General features: G+C 39.4%; 1 protein-coding gene across 9 annotated transcripts in view; it reads right to left on the reverse strand.

Moving 5' to 3' along the window:
- ano5b (anoctamin 5b) overlaps positions 1 to 18,785 on the reverse strand; it is a 28,092-nt gene extending 9,307 nt beyond the window's left edge. Inside the window, exons 1-8 of one of the 9 annotated variants that reach the window (XM_038700929.1) lie at positions 18,675 to 18,785; positions 18,403 to 18,578; positions 10,280 to 10,324; positions 5,619 to 5,680; positions 3,445 to 3,552; positions 986 to 1,054; positions 520 to 804; positions 101 to 220 (exon numbers count right to left, since the gene is read on the reverse strand). In XM_038700929.1, coding sequence (XP_038556857.1) covers positions 101 to 220; positions 520 to 804; positions 986 to 1,054; positions 3,445 to 3,552; positions 5,619 to 5,680; positions 10,280 to 10,324; positions 18,403 to 18,478 — 765 coding nt within the window. In that variant the 5' untranslated portion in view covers positions 18,479 to 18,578; positions 18,675 to 18,785. Of the gene's footprint in view, positions 1 to 100; positions 221 to 519; positions 805 to 985; positions 1,055 to 3,444; positions 3,553 to 5,618; positions 5,681 to 10,279; positions 10,325 to 17,525; positions 17,694 to 17,714; positions 17,819 to 18,402 lie in introns of those variants that run through there. The other 8 variants (XM_038700922.1, XM_038700921.1, XM_038700925.1 and 5 more) reach the window with 8 other exon arrangements.
- Between the last annotated feature and the right edge of the window lie 2,366 nt (positions 18,786 to 21,151).

The raw sequence follows: 21,151 nt of genomic DNA on the forward strand, positions 1-21,151 counted from the left end.
CAGCAAGTTCCAGTATCTAAAAGTTTTTTTTTACTTGAGTAGATGTACTTTGCCATGTTTGACCTCGGCATATTCATGTTATGTCTTCCATGTGTCTTACATCATGCAGTGGAAAGGCAGTTGTATATGTCCCATTGCTGAGCAGTCGCTTGATTCCCGTCTTCTCTCTATCTTTCCGACCTTCTTTGTAGTACGGACAACGAGCCAGGATGTAGAACACCTATCAACAACGAAGGGATTTAACAACAGATTAAGGGATTTGAATTTGTAGGAACATTTTAGCTAAATGCATTTTACGTTTTGTTCATTGTTGTGCAAGCACTTTCTAACACTGCAGAGTAAACCCTAAAACAGGCAAACATCTTGGGGAAGTCTTTCAGGGTCAGTCTGTCCAGACAAATTGTGAGAGTTCAACTTGGTTAAGTTGTAGCAGGATTTATTATTCATAAATACTAATTTCTTAGACCCAATACTTACAATGTAACAAGTGAATTGTGATTTTAGATAAGAAATACTCACAATTCTGTTTCTCGTGGAAGGCGGAAAAAAAGTATCCTTGTCATTGATGAGGAAGAAGTCTGTCTTGGTCTTGTCGAAGGGGTAGGTAAAGTAGTCACGTTGTGGGTGCACAATGTCCTGTGGCAGGCGGAAAGGATGTGACAGCCACTCCAGTGGGACATCTTGACCATGGGGGATATCACTCTCCTTGAAGGGAACTTTAATCTTTAAGACATCAGCATAGGTGGCCAGTACATCCCACGGAGCATGAATCTTCAAGAAATATGTCTTTTGGTCTTTGGAGTCCTGATACAAGTAAGGACACAATACTGTAACTATTTGTAAAGAAGCTTTACACAATTTCCTCCAAAAACTGGGATACATAATGTTTCTAAAATATCCCTTTAAGACTTTTTCTGCAGAATGTGGTGTGCCTTGGCAAACTGTCCACTAGGTGGTGCAGCTGGTCTGTGTTTGAATTTCTTACTGCTTTGTCTTCTGTCTCCAGCTCCAGTCCTGCTTTCTCAAGATTGGCCTCAAACTCCCTCCTCCTTTCCTGCGGATAAACACACAAAACACAAACATGAGAACCACAGAGACTCCCATAGTCCGAGCATGTCTTCTCCTTCACACATCCATGTTCAAGAACATTAACAATGCAAATGTTTTAAGATAAGGTATTTGTAAATTTATTGGCTCTGACTCTTTGTTTTTCGGGTTACAGCTAGAACGCTAGAAAAGTTGACTCTGAAGATGTTTCTCAAAGCAATTTTCAGAAGCTGCATGTCGGATGTTTAAAGGCAAGCTATTCCACCGTTTTGGTCCACTGTAACAAAGGGCTGCCTTTTCAAACAACAAACAAAAACTTTCAACCTATGAGCACAGTGTGATCACGAGCACTATGTGTGTAGGTGCACAACTATGCAGAGAGCTAAACTAACTTCCAATTAAAGCTACATCCACCAGGAGCAATTTTGGTTTCAGTGTCTTGCCCATAGACACTTCAACATGCAGCCAGGGGAAACCACCGCTCTACCTCTGAGCCACAAACACAAGTTAAAAAAAGCTAGACCAAAGGTTGTGTAACAAATTAATTAGAACAGTAACAAGGAAACTGGATTCACAAAAGTATAGACTAGCTAACTGTCAAAGCGTTACACAGTGATTGATACTAGGAAGAAACAAAATATCACCCATGAATGAGCGTAAGGAGTACACAACAATTATTCTAATAAACATAAAGTCCACAAAAATATAAATAGTAAACGGTTAGCAAGACAGTAACTCTATTAACAGTCACTAAGAATTAGAGATGTACTGATCAAGTGTTTCTTGATCAGTACATCAGTACATCAGTAATATTGCGTATCCACGGATACAGAGTCTGATCCGATCTGATCTGATACGTTTTTTTGCCTAGACATTAATTAAATATGTATTACATGTATTATTATGCTCATGATCCCAATGAACACAGTAGGAAGTTAATCTACAAATAAATCTCAACAACAATACATTTCATGTTAAAAAGCTGGGGTTTTTTGGCCACTTGGGTGCAGCAGAAGTCGTGAACACAACATTTGACATGTTATCACTTCTTAAGTTGGTATGGTAAACTTGTTAGTACGGAAGAAGAGGTCATAAAATCATACTTTTTATTTACTCCGTTTTCCCATGATAACTAGTTAATTTAATTTGATTTCTCAATATATTTATAGATGGCCCCAGTCCCCCGCGACCCTGTACGCAGGATAAGCGGTTGACGACGGATGGATGGAATATATTTATGGATATTTATGTCATATCTTGAAATAAATGTTGTTTTCCCGAGATAATGGTTTTCTTGAGATCTCGAGGTAATGAAACTTAATTTTTGTCTGCGATAATGATTAATTGATAATAATTAATAATAATAATAATAATTAATAATTCATTCGGAATGTAAAATTAACTTGTTATCATGGGAAAATTGAGTAAATAAAATGTATGAATATGTGACTTCTTAGTGCTTAGTGAATGTCAGCAATCAGCTGCTTATTTACATATTCAGCTGTTATGGAGAAAGACAATCATTAATTTGGAGTCGTGTTTTTGGCCACATCGTGAATGTAAGTCTAATATTAAATTCACCACCTTCTGAGGGAAATATTTGGCTCTTTAGCTGCTAAATGTTCCTCTATGTAGTATGTACACCAGCGAGCCACTAACCGTGTCTGTCTGCCATTTGGTGCTGAGCATGTAGTGTACAGTAGGGTTTTAGACTTTTTAGTAACTGAAAACAGCTGCCTGCTGTGGACGAAAATGACACTATAAGAGCCTAGACAGTGAATTAAAGCTGTGAAGTCGGAGGTGGGAAGCAAAACTATGAGCTGAGACTCGTTATAAAGCTCTGTGAAACCGAGGGAAGCTGCAGATTCAGGCGATAAGTCTCTGTAGGTTCATCACAAGTGACCCCTTTGATGCATAGTTACTATAAAAATATTGATTATAGTTGCATTAAAACTCAAACGAATGACAATATTTGACAAATGCATTTGACTGTAATAGTGAGAATCTAAATAGACAAAAGAAGAAGTAATATAACTGGCTGAGTTTAATGAAACTATGCTTTCTTCTTTCTTCAGTCACCTCCAATCCTAACGGCATGTGACTGACAATCACATATTTTCATGTGACAGACACTTTGTGCTCCTACTAAGTTCCTACTTTTTGCTCACAACAAAATAATTTCAAAGTTGTTCATACAACAATTGTTTCAGGTCACAATGTTATGCCTCAGCAGAAAATATACAATCTGAATCGCACTTCCGCTTGTAGTTCCATGTATTCCTGTTATGGCCATAAATTGTGTAATGATGTGAACCATATTACAGTTAGTCACTGACTGCACTGTAAAATGCTGAATGGTCAACTAACTGCAACTTGTGACTTCTCTGTTATGCTTACCTGTTTCTTTTCTCCATCTTTGTCATCTACATAAGACAACACAAAGTCTATTCTTCGAACTCCGTCCCTGAAGAACACAGTTTCTTTGTTTGGTTTTAACTTGTCTGTCTGAAGGAGAAAAAACAGGCACAAAATAACACCTTTAGCTTTCTCACAGAGTGGGAAGTGAAAGAAAACAGACAACAGAGACTGACTGAGCAAGAAATGAAACTGTCAGAGTCTTGAAGACAAGGGCCTCAGACTTTAACACTGTACTATACATATAAAGTACAGTATTACATATATATAGAAAAGCACACCGTGTCCCTGAATAATACATGTAATTTAGATTACTGTAGGCTACTGATTGTTCAGATTGTTGGGAGAAAAGTTTAGAAGGAGGCCATGATGACGGTAGAAAAAAACCACACGAAACAAGAAATTCTGAACACTGTACAATCACAACATATCATTATACAAAAATAGTTGATGGTGGAGGAGAAATGTGCTCTACATGTTCTATATTGATGTCTGTATTTCAGTCATTGTCTTAACGCCTAAACCTCAAATTCTTTGACATTGTTTGATGTTGAAATCTGTTTTATTGATACCACTAACATTTATTATCTTGGTTGGCTATTTCACTATTTCACTGAAAAGCCAACAGACTGAAAACAGACTCCTGTTTGAGCAGTTTATTTCTGTCTCGAGAAATGAGGAGCTTTTTGAGCAGAGGTCTTGTGACTCCACCCTTTGTTGTTCACAGCAGTAAACTCCTTACCTAAGACATCAGCTATTATCAGTCTCTACTATTGGAAACACCACTAAAATTATGAAAATGGATATCATTGAAGATGGAGATAAAAATTTAATGAAAAATCAATTGATTGTAATCATTTTCTACAATTTGCAGTATGTGTCTTTATATAGATCAATAAATTAAAGTGTATTGCACAACCTTTAACCACTTTGGAATTTGAAATACTGGTGTAAACCTTCAGTCTACATGTTTTATTTTGGCCTGAGAGAAACATTTGTCTAATTCAAGAAGATTTGCCCAATTCCATCAATTTCTAATTGTTGTACTGCTTTACATTGCCATACATTTTGTTTAAGGAAAATAGGTAAAAGATACAAGTACAATGTCTGTCTATTGTATTTGTAGGAGGCTCTATAAGAGCTATACTATAAAGGGTTAACCATGAACCCAATATGTGTTGGTTCAGTACTAGTAGAACCCCACCCAGCTTGTTTACCAGGAACTCACATCCACTAACTGACTTTATTGTAACGGGCGTGGACGCTGCTCATTAGTGTTATTCCATCATGTTCTGACCTAATGAGAGCATAAAAACTATTTGATAGATTAGCACTGAGCACTAGAGTGACGCATCACAGGAACAAATTATAATCAGTGTTATGAATTAAGATGGAAAAACCATCTGCTGGTTGGCTATTTCACTATTTCACTGAAAAGCCAACAGACTGAAAACAGACTCCTGTTTGAGCAGTTTATTTCTGTCTCGAGAAATGAGGAGCTTTTTGAGCAGAGGTCTTGTGACTCAGCAATCAGAGCTGTGATTCAACAGAAGGTCAGCCATGTAAGCCAACAAAATTACACAGACATAAACACTAATATCAACAATCTTGTGGCTATAAAGCAAATAACAAAGGATTTGGAAATATAACAAAATCCATCTCCATTAACTATTGCTGAAAATCTTATATTAGACAGTTGATTTTGAATTATAACAGATCAAATCAAAATACAAAATATTATTTAACCATGTAACAATTTAAAGAATTTTCATTTAATTTCTTTTTCACTTATTGTTTATATCAAAATGCACAATGTACATTAATTCAACCTTTTGTTGATGAAAGTTTTTTTTACACTTGTCTTTTTGTGCGGATAAAACAAATGAGATCTAACGTGTTAATTAGTGAGCTTTAGGGGTTAGTGTGCAGATTTCTTTACCTTTAGGTAGAATCAGACTAGCCGTTACCCCCCGTTTCCAGTCTTTATGCTAAGCTGGTGTTGCTACATATGTACCGTATAGACATAAAAGTGTGATCAACCTTCCAATCCAACTCTTGGCAAGAAAGTGAATACGCTAATTCCCCCAAAATGTCAAACTTCTTCCTTTAACAATTTGTGAGTATGTTGAAGCACCCAAAGACACATGGGAACTTACTTCTGTATGTCCTGGCAGTGTCGCTCTTTCAGATAATGGAACGCCATTTCCACTGTTTTCATCTGCAGAAGAAATATGAAAAATTTTAATTAAAATAATGCCTTATGCAGTTCAGAAAAAAACAGAAAATACAACAAATATATGCAGGTTGAATTTACAGGATGTATTTAAAGTTGAAATTTGTGTAGAAACGTAAATAAGTTTCATCCAGTTGAGTGCAGTAAAAATTTATTTCAGGTTTATTGAACAGGCACAATCCATACTAGTAAAACATATAAATGTATAATGTGCTAGAATTAGCCAAAAGGCTATTTCACATCTGCTGTCCCTGGACAGGTGGTAACATCTCACACCTAAAAGGATTAAGTTGATTAAAACTGTTCACAAAATGTAGTCTTCCATACCTAATTATTGTGTCAACAGACAACTAGTGCAATCATTGTTGATATGTTAGTCATTATACAATATCTGTGTACAGCAACAGATTATAATGTAACTGTGATTGTTACTACAGATCAGGCAGTGCATTTTAAAAACGCTCTAACAACTGAAAGATTTAAGTTTTAGTGAGTTTGAAAAAAAAGTGTCTATGTACATTATTTATATAAGCCTTGTCTTGCAAGTGTTTAATAAAGGGATAGTTCAGGTGTTTTGGTTAAATTTACATTGAATGGTATCAATGGATACATACGTCTTTTCCTGCACTTTGAAGGTGTGTTGATGGGTCATGTTAGTGTAGTCTAAAGATTAACTCAGTCAGTGTACGGTCAGTAGCATCATTGGTTAATACCAGAGACTGATGGCTGGTCAAACTAAATTACATGTATTTATACAGTTTCAACTTTTATGCAAGACACTTTCTTAAAAGTCTACTTTTCAATCATCTGTTTCATGTTCCTTTTTATATGTACCCGCGCCCAAAGTGGGAAAACATGTCCAAGCAGGATATGTGGTATGCATGATAAGAATAAGGTTCATTTAAAACCAAACTTTCCCTTTAAGAGTTATCAGCCAGCCAATAACCGTTATGGCCACTCGTGCATCTCAGAAAAACTCAATTTAATAAGAGCCCAATAAAAACCCTACAGTCTCTTGGCAACATCAGCAGAAATAGACTCTGGCCGTAATGGTAAGCCTTTATAGGAGATGAGAGAGAAATGAGAAATACAAAGGCAGCAACACACACAAACACACACACACACACTCCTCTCCATCTTGAATACAATGACACACAACATTCCAGCATTGCCTCCCGCTCGCTGCGTGGCAGACTCTGGCAGAGGGAATGTGCTCATGTAGCACTGCTCTGCTGGCTTCCTGCTCCCCTTTTATTCCTGAATGGTGGGAAAGCGGCACTTCCTGTGGGGGAGGCTCAAATGAGCACGTAGACATCAGACAGGGGGAGGAGCAAGGGGGCCGGTGTCTCTGCTGTACCAGAAGTCTTACCTCCACCTAAATGAAACAAGGTCAGCACACAAAGGACACAAAGATCTCCAGCCTCCTTCAGCTTCCACACAGGCAGCCACCTCTGATTAGACACAATGATTAAACAGACAGTGTGGGCCAATGAGAGAGGGACTATGATGTCTCCATGTGGAAGCTCAATAACACGCCTGGAGACTCACTAGGAAGGAATGAAAGTATGCCATATCAGTTAGACCACAGGAACCCCTGAGTACAAAGGGCAAATGACACGGTATGATTTTTCCATTTAGCTCGTGGGAAGCATCGTTGACTGCACAGCTGAATTTTTCATTTATCATTTTCTTTCCTTTTTGTCTCACTTTTTTTGGCCTTACTCCAACTGTGCACAGCCAGTTATCAGAGCCTGGCTTGAACAAACAGAAGCAAACGGTCAGCAGTGTGTTACACTGTCACAGATGCAGAGTAGCTGAGAACTGAGCAGCCACATTAGACTACAGTACAGACACAGACTGGCACAAATGGGCATCAACGTTCATTCGTTAAAAATGACTAGTGTATATTTAAATCACACATTTATTCATTCATGCAAAATTACCTTGGTCACCATGTCTTTTTAAGGGAGCAAATTAACTACATTACAACTTGTTTTAAAAGTAAAGTGCTCATGCACTCATGCTCATGTTTTCTAACTCACTTTTCACCCAAGCAACCCAATTACACTTCAGCAGCTGTCTATTTATTGGTATTTAAAAATATGCCAGTAACCTCTAGTGGGCTCTAAATAAAAGTGACACTTTTTACCACTACCTAAGAGGGAATGAGTGTCCCAAATGGCCAGCTGCTTCTGAGCATTGCTCCCTGATATGACAGCAACAGAAATCCATAAGATAATGTCAAAGCCCAGATTCTATGAGTAGCATATACTTTAATAGCAAAACTATCCAAGGCAGCAAGAACCTCTGCACCTTTGAGGCTCAGCCAAGGACACAGTTAACTGGTCCCTTTTTCTAAATGCCTTACACATGCAAAACACATGCATATTCAAAAACTGCTGTTCTGCAGAACGGAGTAGTGCAAGTTGGAAGGCCATAAGCTTCATATTTGAACATAAGACGATCTCTTTCAATTCTTGGTTGAAAGAATTTACTTTTCAGGGCCTTCAGAACAACTAGCATATCCAAGTAGAAATAGGCATGGAAACAGGCAATAACAGCCATGCTTTCTTCATAAAATAAGCATGATCTTATCTAAACCAGAAAAGACAATGCTGGCCCACAGTGTTCCCTTAAAATCATCCCTGCAGGCATAAATAGTTGCTAAGGTTCTGTAAAAAAAAAAACAGAAAAGCAAAACCCTCTCACCAGCAGTGGCAAAGCATTTATTGTGTCTTACCCCACTTCTCCTCAAATCTTCTCTTAAAGTTAGGAACCTGTTGCAGGATACCCAGCGATATTGCCATAGTCTTCAGGGCCATAGAGGAATATTTCTAAGGCAACAGGTCCACAATTGCTACTTCATCTCCACTAGTCAAAGCATTAAAGGCCAGTGAGGAGTCAAATTTAGGGTCAGACAATTATTCCTCACTCTGAACAATTAAAGGACTCAGCGGAGAAAATCTACAGAACAGGCCAACAGTTTATCAGAATAGGAGGCCACTTGTGCCAATGTGCTGATCATGCAGAGAGATGAAAAACAGCAGAGGCTGTGCATTCTCTCTTGACGCAAACAAATCCAGTATTCCCCAGCCAAATCAAGCCAAAATTTAATTTGCTACAACCTGATGAGGTTTCCATTTCCTATGACGGTGATCGCCTCTGGCAGAAATAAGAGGCAGAAAATCCACCTCTTATTTCTGCACCACTGGAATATTTGTAGCCCCCAGATGAAATGCACATTTAGCGCTCCACAGTTTCATTTTACGTACCAGTATGTGCAACTGGCAGGAGAGCGGCCCCCTTCAGTGTATCCCAAAGTGAGTCATCAAAACAAATGTTATGAAAGGGAACCTGCATCTCTCAATCTGAACTGACATCCAGGGTCTAGTATTTGTCTGACAATGGGATGTGAGAGGACATCTAAGCCACCCACGCATCCACGTACCCCCCCACACACAAGTACAATACACAGTGCATATTTTTCAGTAACAACAAGTTAACATGAACTTGCCCCCTTATTCTGACACTTAAAAGGCTAAAAGCACATGTGCACCGGAAGTAGTGGAATTTAGTGAAAGTAATTTACTCAAGCATTGTACTTAAGTACTTGTATTTAACTTTATCCTTCACTATACTTCTATCTTACTACATTTCAGAGGAAATTGTAATTGAAAATTGTCCATCTACAAAAATGACCAGTTTACATATACAAGTATAATGCAGTTATAGATTAAACTACATCTTAATGCGTAAGTAATAAGCTTATAAAGCACTCTGACAGAGGCCATTCTGTCACCTAATAAGTACTTTTGATACTTGAACTATAAAGTACATTTTTCTGCTAATATATTTTTACTACTACTTAAAATCATTAATGATGGACTTTTACTTGTAATGGTGTATTTTTATTGTGTGGCCTTGATAATACTTTTATTTAAGTAAAATATTTCTTTCACCACTGTACACCTGTGTGCACATTTATGATTGACACTAGGAGTGGGTGATATATAAAGTTATCTAATGGTAATGGTTTATGTAAACTTATATGGTGATATTGGCATATATCATGATATAGTTCTTTTTTTAGGAAGTTATGCTTATGGATAAAATAACCAGACAGGATTTTTGCAAATCCAGAAAATTAAATATCTTTTAAATCAGGGTACTAAAACCTATAAAAATCCAATACTGACATATAACTATTTTAAATCTCTTCACACTATACATTGTCAAATCACCCAGCCCTAATGGACACATTACCATGTGCACATGCCTCACTAGAGTATGAGTGAATGCATCACTCCAGCCATGAACACAGGACACAACACACTTAACTACCAGAAGCCAGGCTCTGCAGATGAGAAAGCTGAAACAGCAGGCTGACACACAGACATCTGTGTCTGATTGGCAGGCTAACCGGAAAGCAGTGTAGAAGTAACAGAACAGAACCAGAAATATGGTCCATTATTGAGGAGAGTTTGACAAGATGAGAGAGCAAGTGGATGAAAAGAGAAACAGCAGAGGACGATGATGAGAGGACAGACAGATAGGCGTCACATAAAGCCTCTGATCTGCCCATACCTGAATGCAGGTTTATCCTGAATGCAGTCAACACTGCGGGACCATCTTTAAAGGACAGACAGACAGATAGACACAGATAGTTAGTGTTAGTGTTGAAATGTAGGTCAGGAGGAGAATATACATGCTTACAAAGTGTGGAGATGCTCAGATTGACTGCAGAATCCATTAAAGGGTCAGAGTCTACTTAGATGAACCAATGCAGAGAAAACAAACAACTTCAAAGCTCAGCAGAGCATTTCATCATTTGTGGCAATTAGACAAGGGCTTCTTTCTGTAGCACACAGCACCTAAGCAAGCAGTGGTAATAACCTAAAAATGATGGGTATTGTACATTTGATTCAATAACAAACCAAATTGTTTTTCTCTATGACTCAAGCAGCCTGTGTGGGTGTCTATTTTCAGAAAAAAGCACCAGTAACACCACTTCTGTAGCTCCACGATGTTGGTAATCAGCTAGACCTCTCAAACAGCATTTTTTTTACTTGATTTAAAATTTTTATACAAAAATTTCACAGATTGCCCTACAATTTCCTTCTAGGCAAGAGAGGACTATAGTAGATATGAAATATTGATGTTATAAATTAGTACTCTGGTCTAAATGTAACAGGTCACACTGAAAGTCATCCACTATACCGTATCAGAGTCGAGTGCCTGTCTTGATTAATAGGGTGCATTAGGCAAATGTGGCAGGCTTTCACATATGGTATGGAAAATGGTAAAGCACTGGACTGAAATATTAAATGCCAACCAAAACATGTGATTGAAACGAGTCCTGCAGGCGTGCCGCACACCATCATACAGTGAAACCACTACATCCTGAGCTCGAACTGGGCCAAGTTCCACGCCGAGACATCCTCTCTATCTCTCTTCCCACATTTCGAGTCAGCTAAATATATACAACATACAAAAACATGAGGCACAACACACACATTGTACATTGTGAAATGTCTGCTAAGAGTTCAAAACTGTTCTGGAGCTTTCTATCTTATCACATTAGCAAATCGAGTTTACTCAGTTTTCATGTACCTGTTCAAATTTTCTTTTTTTTCCTACACGTCCATATTGTCTTGAAAGAAACTTACAACTTGGCATACTCTACCTGCTGGTGAGGATCATGTAATATAACGGACAGCTCCAAAACAGCTACTAAACACACCTTGCAGTGAGATTCGTTTGTAAAAATATTATAATAATTATATTATATTAATATTATAATACCAAACAATATGAACTAATGGCACATATAACCACTAAGAATCATCAATAGAAAGTAGTCCTTTTAGTTGGTAGTGTGCTTGAAGTGTGAGTTGTGTTTTTGTGTTTGCGTCAGGCTTGTTTTATCGTGTAGAATATTAATTTCTTATCATTAGGATGCTGCCGTCCCAGAGGGGAGCTTTCCTGGTAAAAATACCACAAACTCTCAAACAAGAGGTCATGTTCAGGCTAGAGAAGGATAATGTAATATCTTCATAAGACACAACCTAACAGACTTAAAATACCATGTTTGATATCTCTTATCTTTGTCTGTAGAAGAAGGCATATTTGAAGAAAAGAGTACTGTTCAGCACAGATAAGGACATAGAAAGTTGTGGCCTGGTTGTTTGCTTTTGATTACAGAAGGGTAAAAGTATACTTGTTTCTGTATTATTGCCTTATAATCAGATTAGGCAACTTTTATTTAGCGACTATGTGACAAATTTTACTTTTTTGCATCATGTCCTACTGGCACAGCTATTCTACATTAATTACTATTTAATGAGATGTTTGTTTTCATGGCATATGCAGTTCTAAACTTAGGCTGGAATATTGTATTTTAATCTCCCCAAAATAAGTCTGAAACTTCCTCTGGCAACACAAAATATACAATGTTTGTTCAGAGTAATCCCAGTTGCTTCCCATGTTTCCATGTCTTTTCTAGTATCATGCCTCCCTTAAAGGTGGTAATACAATTACGAGGCCTGTTTCCATAGCAACTCTTTGGCTCTCTTTCACCTCTGACTGGAAGATGACTTCATCAGCAGGGCTGAAGCAGTGCCATCACCTTAAATGGAAGCAAATCCCTTAAAATATGAGTAATTAGTCATTAGGAGCACCTTACAGGGGAGTCATTTGATAAGAATTGTAGCATGACTGTCCCTGATAGATGCCAAGTGTCCTAATGAGTCACAATTAAAAAGATTTACTGAAAGAAGATGACATCAACAACCAGCTGTGTTTATAAACCAATTGAATATAATACAGCCCGACTGATAAATTGGTGTCCTGATCAGATCCTAAATCAGTATTAATAACGACGGTTACGATATGGTAACCCTAGTTCTATTAGCACAGGCGGAGCCCTCTACTGGACTCTCTGGGTACTACCTCTCCTCCTATCACGCGCACGTACTCGCCCACTGAAATTTTGCATACTGTAAGTAGCCGACCAATTGGACGTCGCTACTGTACGTGCGTACCGTATAAATAGCGGTGTCCTCACTGCTTAGCATCCAACCACCCCTTCAGCAGACGGCGATGGAGCGGCAGGGCTCCATCGTAGAGGGCTCCGCCTGTGCTAATAGAACTAGGGTTACCATATCGTAACCTTCGTTCTATCTCACACAGGCTCTGCCCTCTACTGGACTCTATGGGTACAGTGGGTGGAGCCCGATGACTGTCCGCCCAAGCCACAGCTCACCTCACGGACACGATCGGCCACAGGTCACCAGCCACAGGCCCTAAGCTGCCTCCATCCTAAGCGATGGGGCAGTGGGCCACCCCTCAAAAAGGTCACTAGACCGCTCGGGGTTTGGCATGACCAAGAGGGATCTGATCCAGCCAGAACCAAACACCTGAACTGTCCTGAGGGGTTCGGTCTTAACACTGCTGCACTGTGGTCACCACAAAGCAGCATGCAGCTAGGATGAACCGACAGGGCGCACAGCTCACTCACCCTCTTGGCAGAGGTGAGAGCCAGTAACAAGGCTGTCTTGAGAGATAGCATCTTCAAGGAGGACTGTTCCAGGGGCTCGTAGGGGTTTGACCTCAGAGCCTCTAGTACCAGTGGCAGGTCCCACTGGTACTGTCGTGAGGAACAGTGACGAGCCGGGGAGCTCTCCTCTCCACAGCTGTTGGCCACTGTGGGAGAGATTGTGTCCCCTCTGCGGACAAACGGCGCAGCGAGCCGCTCGCAGAGGCAACGAGCGATCTTCTCTGCCTCGCTATGACGGGAGAGACGTGGCTAGTGGCAGCATCTCTCCGGCAATAGCGGGCTAGGCTGCGATGTACATACAGCGTAGCGTGTATGTCTGTGTGGCACGAAAACACTGCCGGTGAGCTAGCAGCGCCCGAGCGGGTTCACGTAAGCGCGCTGGGAATGCAGGCTAGGATCAGATAGCTGCATTGTGCCGTTTCTGCGGCAAGAGCGGCTCGTTTTTGGCCGTCATGCCGCAGAAGCGGAGTGTGCGTTAGCTTAGCGTCGGTGGACGCGCCGTGTTGATGTGGCGTGTTCAGCACAACACTTTGCTGGGAAGGTGTTGGTGGGGAGGAATTAGCTCTTTGAGGAATGTAGGTTGTTTAATCAAAACATTTGGTACATTCACAACATTGTCACAAGCAGCACACAACGTATTAACACAGTGGCTTGGACATGAGACGGAGGGGAGGGGCTCGGCAACATCAGTCAACACACGGCGACGGTTGGCGGATGCCATCTCCGGCGTGGTCCCTGCTGAGGCACTCAAAGCAGAAGCGATAAGTGTCGACCCCGGTGACCGGGGCACGACGGGCAAAGGGGAGCTTCAAGGAGCGGCGAGGGCATTCTGCAACTCCCCTGCTGGCAACACGTTTGGAAGGCCATTTGGAAGGACATAACACAGCAATCAGATGACATAATCAGCTTTACTTTTGTTCAAAGTACTATTTATAACAATAAAAAAGTTTATTTTAAACTGTTATGTCTTGTTATCTTAGTGAGGTCTCATAACTTCACATAACAAATGTTTCTGAAAAGAATGAGGAAAAAGAATATCGGATTTTAAAATCCCATATCGGTCGGGCTCTGCTATATAATGTCACAGCGAATCTGGTGTTCATCCAGTAGTAGGAGGTCAGTCTACAAATCATCTGTCTATAAGTCTTTGTTTGGGCAGCTGCGAACGAGGTAAAACACTCCAAACACGTCTACCAAGGTGAGGACAGACCGCTCTTCTTTCTGTTTCCTCTTTTAGGTGGGACTGAAGGTTTGCCCTGATAAGAGCCTGAACAAAGCCTTTGCAGAACGAGAACAGTCTATTAACCTACAGCTCACCCTAGATAAACAGGCACGTGTCTTTATTGCCAACTCCCTGATAAACACAATAAAGACTGTGGAATTTACAAATGTCTGATCAAAATTTCATTTTGTTCACTCAACACACTGTGATTCAACATGAATGCCGGGGAATACGTTATCTTTATTTGCTGTCTCCCTTAATGATCTTCCAGTGATGCAGTGTTGTCAAGAACACAGTCATTTCATTCAGCTATTAGGTAAACATATTGTAGGGTTATGATACCGGTGAGCTAGAGGTTGTTTGTTATTATAAGATACGTACAGTAACTATAGATTTTATTAAAACTGACACAATGGCGTCATATTATAATATCAAAAGACCTTTTCAAAATAACTCACATACTTAACTGCATTTCTAGAAAGTTTTCTTTAAGTGATATCAGAACTTTCATCACATTTATAGTAATCCACAAAAAATCATCAAGAGTAAAGAGGAATATAATTGCAATAGTCTGTAACCTCAAAGCTGATTTTAAAAAAAATCAAGCTTGACATTCCTTATATTACGTCCCTATAGCAGACATGATAGAATCAATATCTTCAGATCACAAACATAATTGTGATGCAACTACATATTTTATCAATTGTTATAAAGGGTCGATGGGGCACTTAAAATATTACATCATGATGATGCCTACAACAAGGCATTTGGACTTATCAGTCATCGTCCATTAAGACCAGGAATCTTTAAAAAAAACAAATGCAAAAATGCAAATCTCATTCTTCTCTCTCATTCTCTCTCATTCTTCTTCTCTCATTCTTTGATGCATCTACAGTGCATCCAGAAAGTATTCACAGCACTTCACTTTTTCAACATTTTGTTATGTTACAGCCTTCATGCAAAGAAATTCATTATTTTCCTAAAAATTCTACAAACAATACCCCATAATGAAAACATGAAACATTTGTTTGAAATCTTTGCAAATTTATCAAAAATAAAAAAAGCACACATACATATTCACAGCCTTTGCTCAATACTTTGCTGAAACATCTTTGGCACTAATTACAGCCTCATGTCTTTTTGAGTTTGATGCAAGTTTGGCACACTTATTTTTGGGCAGTTTATCCCATTCTTCTTTGCAGGACCTATCAAGCGCCATCAGGTTGGATGGGGAGCGTCGGTACACAGCCATTTTCAGATCTCTCCAGAGATGTTCATTTGGGTTCAAGTCTGGGCTCTGGCTGGGCCACTTAAGGACATTCACAGAGTTGTCCTGTAGACACTCCTTTGTTATCTTGGCTCTGTGCTTAGGGTTATTGACCTGTTGGAGTCTATTGTCCAGAGCGCTCTTGACCAGGTTTTCATCAAGGATGTCTCTGTACATTCCTGCATTCATGTTTCCCTCGATCCTGAGTAGCGTCCCACTTCCTTTTGCTGAAAAACATTCTCACAGCATGATGTTGCCACCACCATGCTTCACTTTAGGGATGGTTTACCTGGTTTCCTCCAGACATGAAACTGTGGAACCTTATATAGACAGTTGTGTACCTTTCCAAATCAAGTCCAATCAACTGAATTTACCACATGTGGACTCCAATCTGGTTGTAGAAACATCTCATAGATGATCAGTGAAAACAGGATGCACCTGAGATCAATTTTGAGCGTCTGTGAATACTTGTTTTTTTTTTCAAACAAACGTCTTTCACATTGACGTTATGGGGTATTATTTGGAAAATTTTTGGAAAATAATGAATTTCATGCATTTTTGGAATAAGGATGTAACATAACAAAATGTGGAAAAAGTGAAGCGCTATGAATACTTTCCGGACACACTGTATACTGAAATGCAGTACTACTCTCTGTCACAAAAGCACCAGACCCGTCCAATGCAGGGGACAAGCAGGGATCAAAAGATAGGGTCAGTCAATACATGCCACGCATCTTTTGGGGGTTACTCTTAAGATACAGTTGGACTCCCAAACTGTAAGTTTCTGTTGGAAAACATAATGTCTCCTGACAGTTACTGGACTTCAGCTACTGTAATTTTGAAAATGATATGAGTGCACATTTATTTGGATATGGAGTTTAAAATGTCAATAAGAGGATAAGACCAATTCAAATGAAGAATTTTAGTCCCTGAGAAAAGTGAGACATGGATTATGTAAACAGTGACAACTGTTGGGACATCCGATCAGCGTGTTAGCAAATAGCCAGTGTTAGTAAGACACTTCAGAGCCATTATTTTTTTTTTACTGTAGATCAGACTAATCAGCTTCATTAAGGGGTAAAAACTTGTTTTTTTTGGATTCATGCATTGTTAATTAGAGCTTTTAAGTGAGGCTCCCATTACGGCAGAGTAATCAGTCAGTCACCTCAAAAACGTTTGTCCACACTCAATTTACTTTCCATTTAACTGCAGGTGTAATTTTGCCTTGTTAGGGAGAACGCAATTATGTCCCTGTTCTGGCTATGAAAAAAAAACTGTTTACTACACTGGACTGTCTTGCAGCATATACTGTTGGTCGACTGTAAGGAGAAGTTCTCTGCATTTTCCTATGTTTGGCAGCTATGTTGCATAAGACTACAGCGATGTCATCTGTATGGGAGACATAACGCAGGATTTAAACAACCACAGCCCTCCACTATTGTGACATATTGTGCTTCATGGTGGAAACTATTAATGTTTACTTATTTCCTGGAGCGCTAGATGATTTCTGTACATAGAATCAACAAATGCTGGCAAAGCAATTATATTCCATCACACTAACGTCTGAAAACATATTTACGAATGGGTAAACTGTCCAGACTGTTAACCACCAGATAGATTCTGGTGAACACGCTGTTTGAAATCACAGACTGTAGGTGGTTTGTTGTTGAGCAATGAGTCAGCAAAGCCTGACCATTTCAGAGGAGGCAATCCCATTAGATGTGTGGACACACATACTAAGCTTGACCGATAGCAGAAAGGAGGACAAATGTATTTGTTTACTCACATGCTTCGCTTCTGGTCATTTTGTCCTTAATTTACACTGAAAAAAACAGATGAAGATGCTTCTTGGGCTGGGATACTCTGCTACAGTATGTACTAAGAAGTACAATGATGGTGTCTGATAGGTGTGGCTGTAATTAACCCAGATCTCAGATTAAAATCTACCGAAAATCTGCCTTAGTTAGGGAAATACCTGTCAGTGTGACCTCACTGATCCCACAGTCACACATTGTAAAGGGACATTCACCCAGCATGTCTGTTTTGATCTGTTTGCCTCCTGAGATCACTGCAAACATGCTGCAAAAGAACACACACACACACACACACACACACACACACACACACCCCAGATAGAACAGACTTGTATGCATGTGGAAAAGTTGTTTTCTTAAAATGGAGGGTTTGACAACGCTGACCTGTGACTGAAACTCTAATTAATCCAAATCCTCCCCAAACTATCCCACTTTCTGCTCATGTATGATGACATTAACACCAAGTAGGCTACCATGGTACTTACAGATGTAAATAATATATTTTTAACCTATACTAAAATAGTTATTTAGTATAGCCTACATATAAATTATATGTAACAGAGTGACCCTCATTTTTTACACTGACATACTTTGCTATGCACTAAAATGATGAATGAAAGGATGCTGAATTGTTAGTTTACACTGACGATGCTTTATTACATTTTCATGGTTTGCTATAATGCTTGTCTGTAGGCTCTAATTTAAGTAGTGTGCTTCTTTGCCAGAGTAGCATAGCTACTACAAGCAGACAGCCTTCATGACAAATATTACACTTTGTCACATGACACAAACCTCCTCATGACCCCCAGACGCTTAAAAACGTTAATGAGTGAGCATTTAATGAATTACCTCCAGTCTGTGAATCCGTTGCGCCCCGCAGCTCGATCAAAGTTTCTTCCTTCGCCTTTCCTGTAATTCGTCTCATAGCGGCTGGCGGTGTTATTAAAAAGGCTTCACCCTCTCGGGAAAGTGGGGATGCCGCTGTGGTCCAGTCGCGTAGATGAAGACCACCATCCGAGAATCGGCTGATAACACAAAATCAAATCAATGAGTCCGATTCAAACTGAACGAGGGAAAATGGATCATATTTACATTATAACCGACCCTCACTGAAACTATACCCTGCCGGGCTCCTTGCGCTACCCGAGAAGACCAGGCACACATAAAGGGGAGTGTCATAGGGTTTTTTTTCGTCGGCAAAATGGTTTGTGCACGTGTTTTGATGGTGCGTGTGTTAAGTAGGCTATGTGGGCTACAGGTCTGTGAGTCTTGTTGATGTGGTGAGTCAGTCAGTTGTGTAGGCTGTAACAGCAGCAAGACACACTGAGTGTAGCAGGTTACCTGTATGAACCTTTTTATCTACAGTCTATGGTATGAACCCTACAGCTGACTGTAGACTGAAGTCTTAATGCGATGGGGACATCTTGTGGCCATTTCCAATATTGCACACATGTAGGATACTGATAATAGTTTTTAAAATGTTTTTTGTGACTAAAACGAGGTTTCAACTAATAGTTTTCTAAATATTTAATAAACGAGTAACATTTTTTATTTTTTACAACCTATTATTAAGAACAATATTTCACTTCACTTAAGTATATATTGTCATACATGGGAAATGTGGTCTGCAGCATGGCAAAAACCGAATTATTTTTTTTTTCTTTTAAAGAAGATAATATCAAAGATTAAAAGAAACGTCATTTAAAAAGAGTAACACACAACAGCAATACAACCAGTAAGAAGCAGTAAGTAAAAACAAATTAACACAGGCAAAACCAAGTAAATAAGAACAAACAATGATAAAAAAAAAAAAATAGGACAATATACAAATGAAATAGACCCTCAAATAGACCATTGGATTCTGGAAAAGAGCATACTTGAATGCAGTTGACATAACTGCAGAATGGTTTATTAGCCTTTGTTAATGTTTATATCTGCTGACATGAGGGATTATTAGAAAGTGAAAACTGATGAGGATTTATTAATGACTCATCAACAAGAGCTTTTTCACAACCTGGCAAAGGGATATGGATAGACAGTACAGGTAATAACAGTGTGAATAAGAAATAATATATGAATGTGTAATTGAAAAGTACAGGAAGAAAAAGTGAATGTGTGCGGTGTTGACTAACTATTTCATTGCTGTGTAGAGAGTCTGACAGCCATTAGAATGAAGGACCTATAAGCTTCAAAATCATGTCAGGATTATTGTACTGGAGTCAATATGGTTTTGTGTTGATATCCATTCTATGTCCACTACACTGCAACTAAACAGTTATATTTAGCTTGAAACATTTCAAAATATCCTTTTAAAAATCACCATTATCATCATCAGCATAATCTCTCTCATAACATCTTAGGGACCGAAGCGACTAGCTCAGCAACTTATACACACTGTACCAATTACCAGAGGTTAATGGGATGGCTGGCCTGTCTGGTTTCAAATGTTCCACTCAGCAGATTAATCATGGCCTTACTGGTGTAAACTGTCTTCAACTAAAATCCCAGCTGCTGTTTTCAGATGATGCTGAAGCTCTCTTTATGACTTAATGGAGGCCCTGGCCACAAATCCAAGACTCCCTGAATAATAAACCAGTGAAGACTGTTGCTAAAAACATGTACAATCTCCCATCCACATTCTAGCCTCAGTGCTACTGCAGGGGGCACACAACTTTTGGTGTAGGGGACCCGTTTCCAGGCCAGGGACCTGTATCTGCGACCTGATGGAAGCAGTGTGAAGAAGGGGTTGAGAGGGTGACTTGGGGTCATGTGCCATAGTATGTGCTTTGCGTTTGGTGGCTTTAACGTTGAGAACTGATAGGTTGGGGATGGGAAGGCCAATCATTTTTGATGTGATGTAAATTACTTTGTTCCTATTGATGGCAGTTAACATAATAAAGAAACAGAGGGAACAGTGGAGGAGAATGGGTTGGAGTATGCTCTTGTACAGTAGTAGCAGGTGACAGGGGGCAACAGAGAGAGTGCTTTAAGTTTTCAGATGGCAGAGTCTCTGTTGACAACGTTTATGGATGTCAGTGGTGCGTTGATTAAAATTTAGTTTGTCTGATCCTTGACTTAATTCAAAGTCCTACTTTGTTCTGGTCAAACACTTTGATCCAGAGTGAGACATCTTAACAGCATGGCCCAAGTGGGTTGGCTGGGTTTGTGGTCCCCTGACATTTCGTTAAAGAGGTAAAACCCCCAAACATTTCAGTTCACGGCATGATTCACTTCTAAAAATTATGGGCCGGTCGTACTGCTAGCTGTACTAGCGTTAGCATGCTAGCACGCTAACAGTTTGTAGCGGTCATAACACTTGTGATACTAACTTTAGCTGTTTTGAAAATGTAACAGTAGTTGTTGTAAAACAATGTAAAACCATCCGGGTAAATGTTGTTATTTTGGCCATATAAACTAAAATTACTCAACTGAACACCAACTAACATGCTAAAGTTACATACTAAAAACTAACGTTGGCACATTAGCTAGCTAATTTGAGTTGGGGGGGGTGTCATGGGAAAGGATTTCTCAAGCAAAGGAACAACCTCTGGTGTAGATATTGGAACAGATGTAGCTTATCCAGGCATCTAATTGAATC

Source organism: Micropterus salmoides, unplaced genomic scaffold, assembly GCF_014851395.1.
Source record: "Micropterus salmoides isolate LMB-PRFRI ecotype aquatic unplaced genomic scaffold, ASM1485139v1 Ms_hic_scaffold_6, whole genome shotgun sequence".
NCBI lineage: Eukaryota > Metazoa > Chordata > Actinopteri > Centrarchiformes > Centrarchidae > Micropterus > Micropterus salmoides.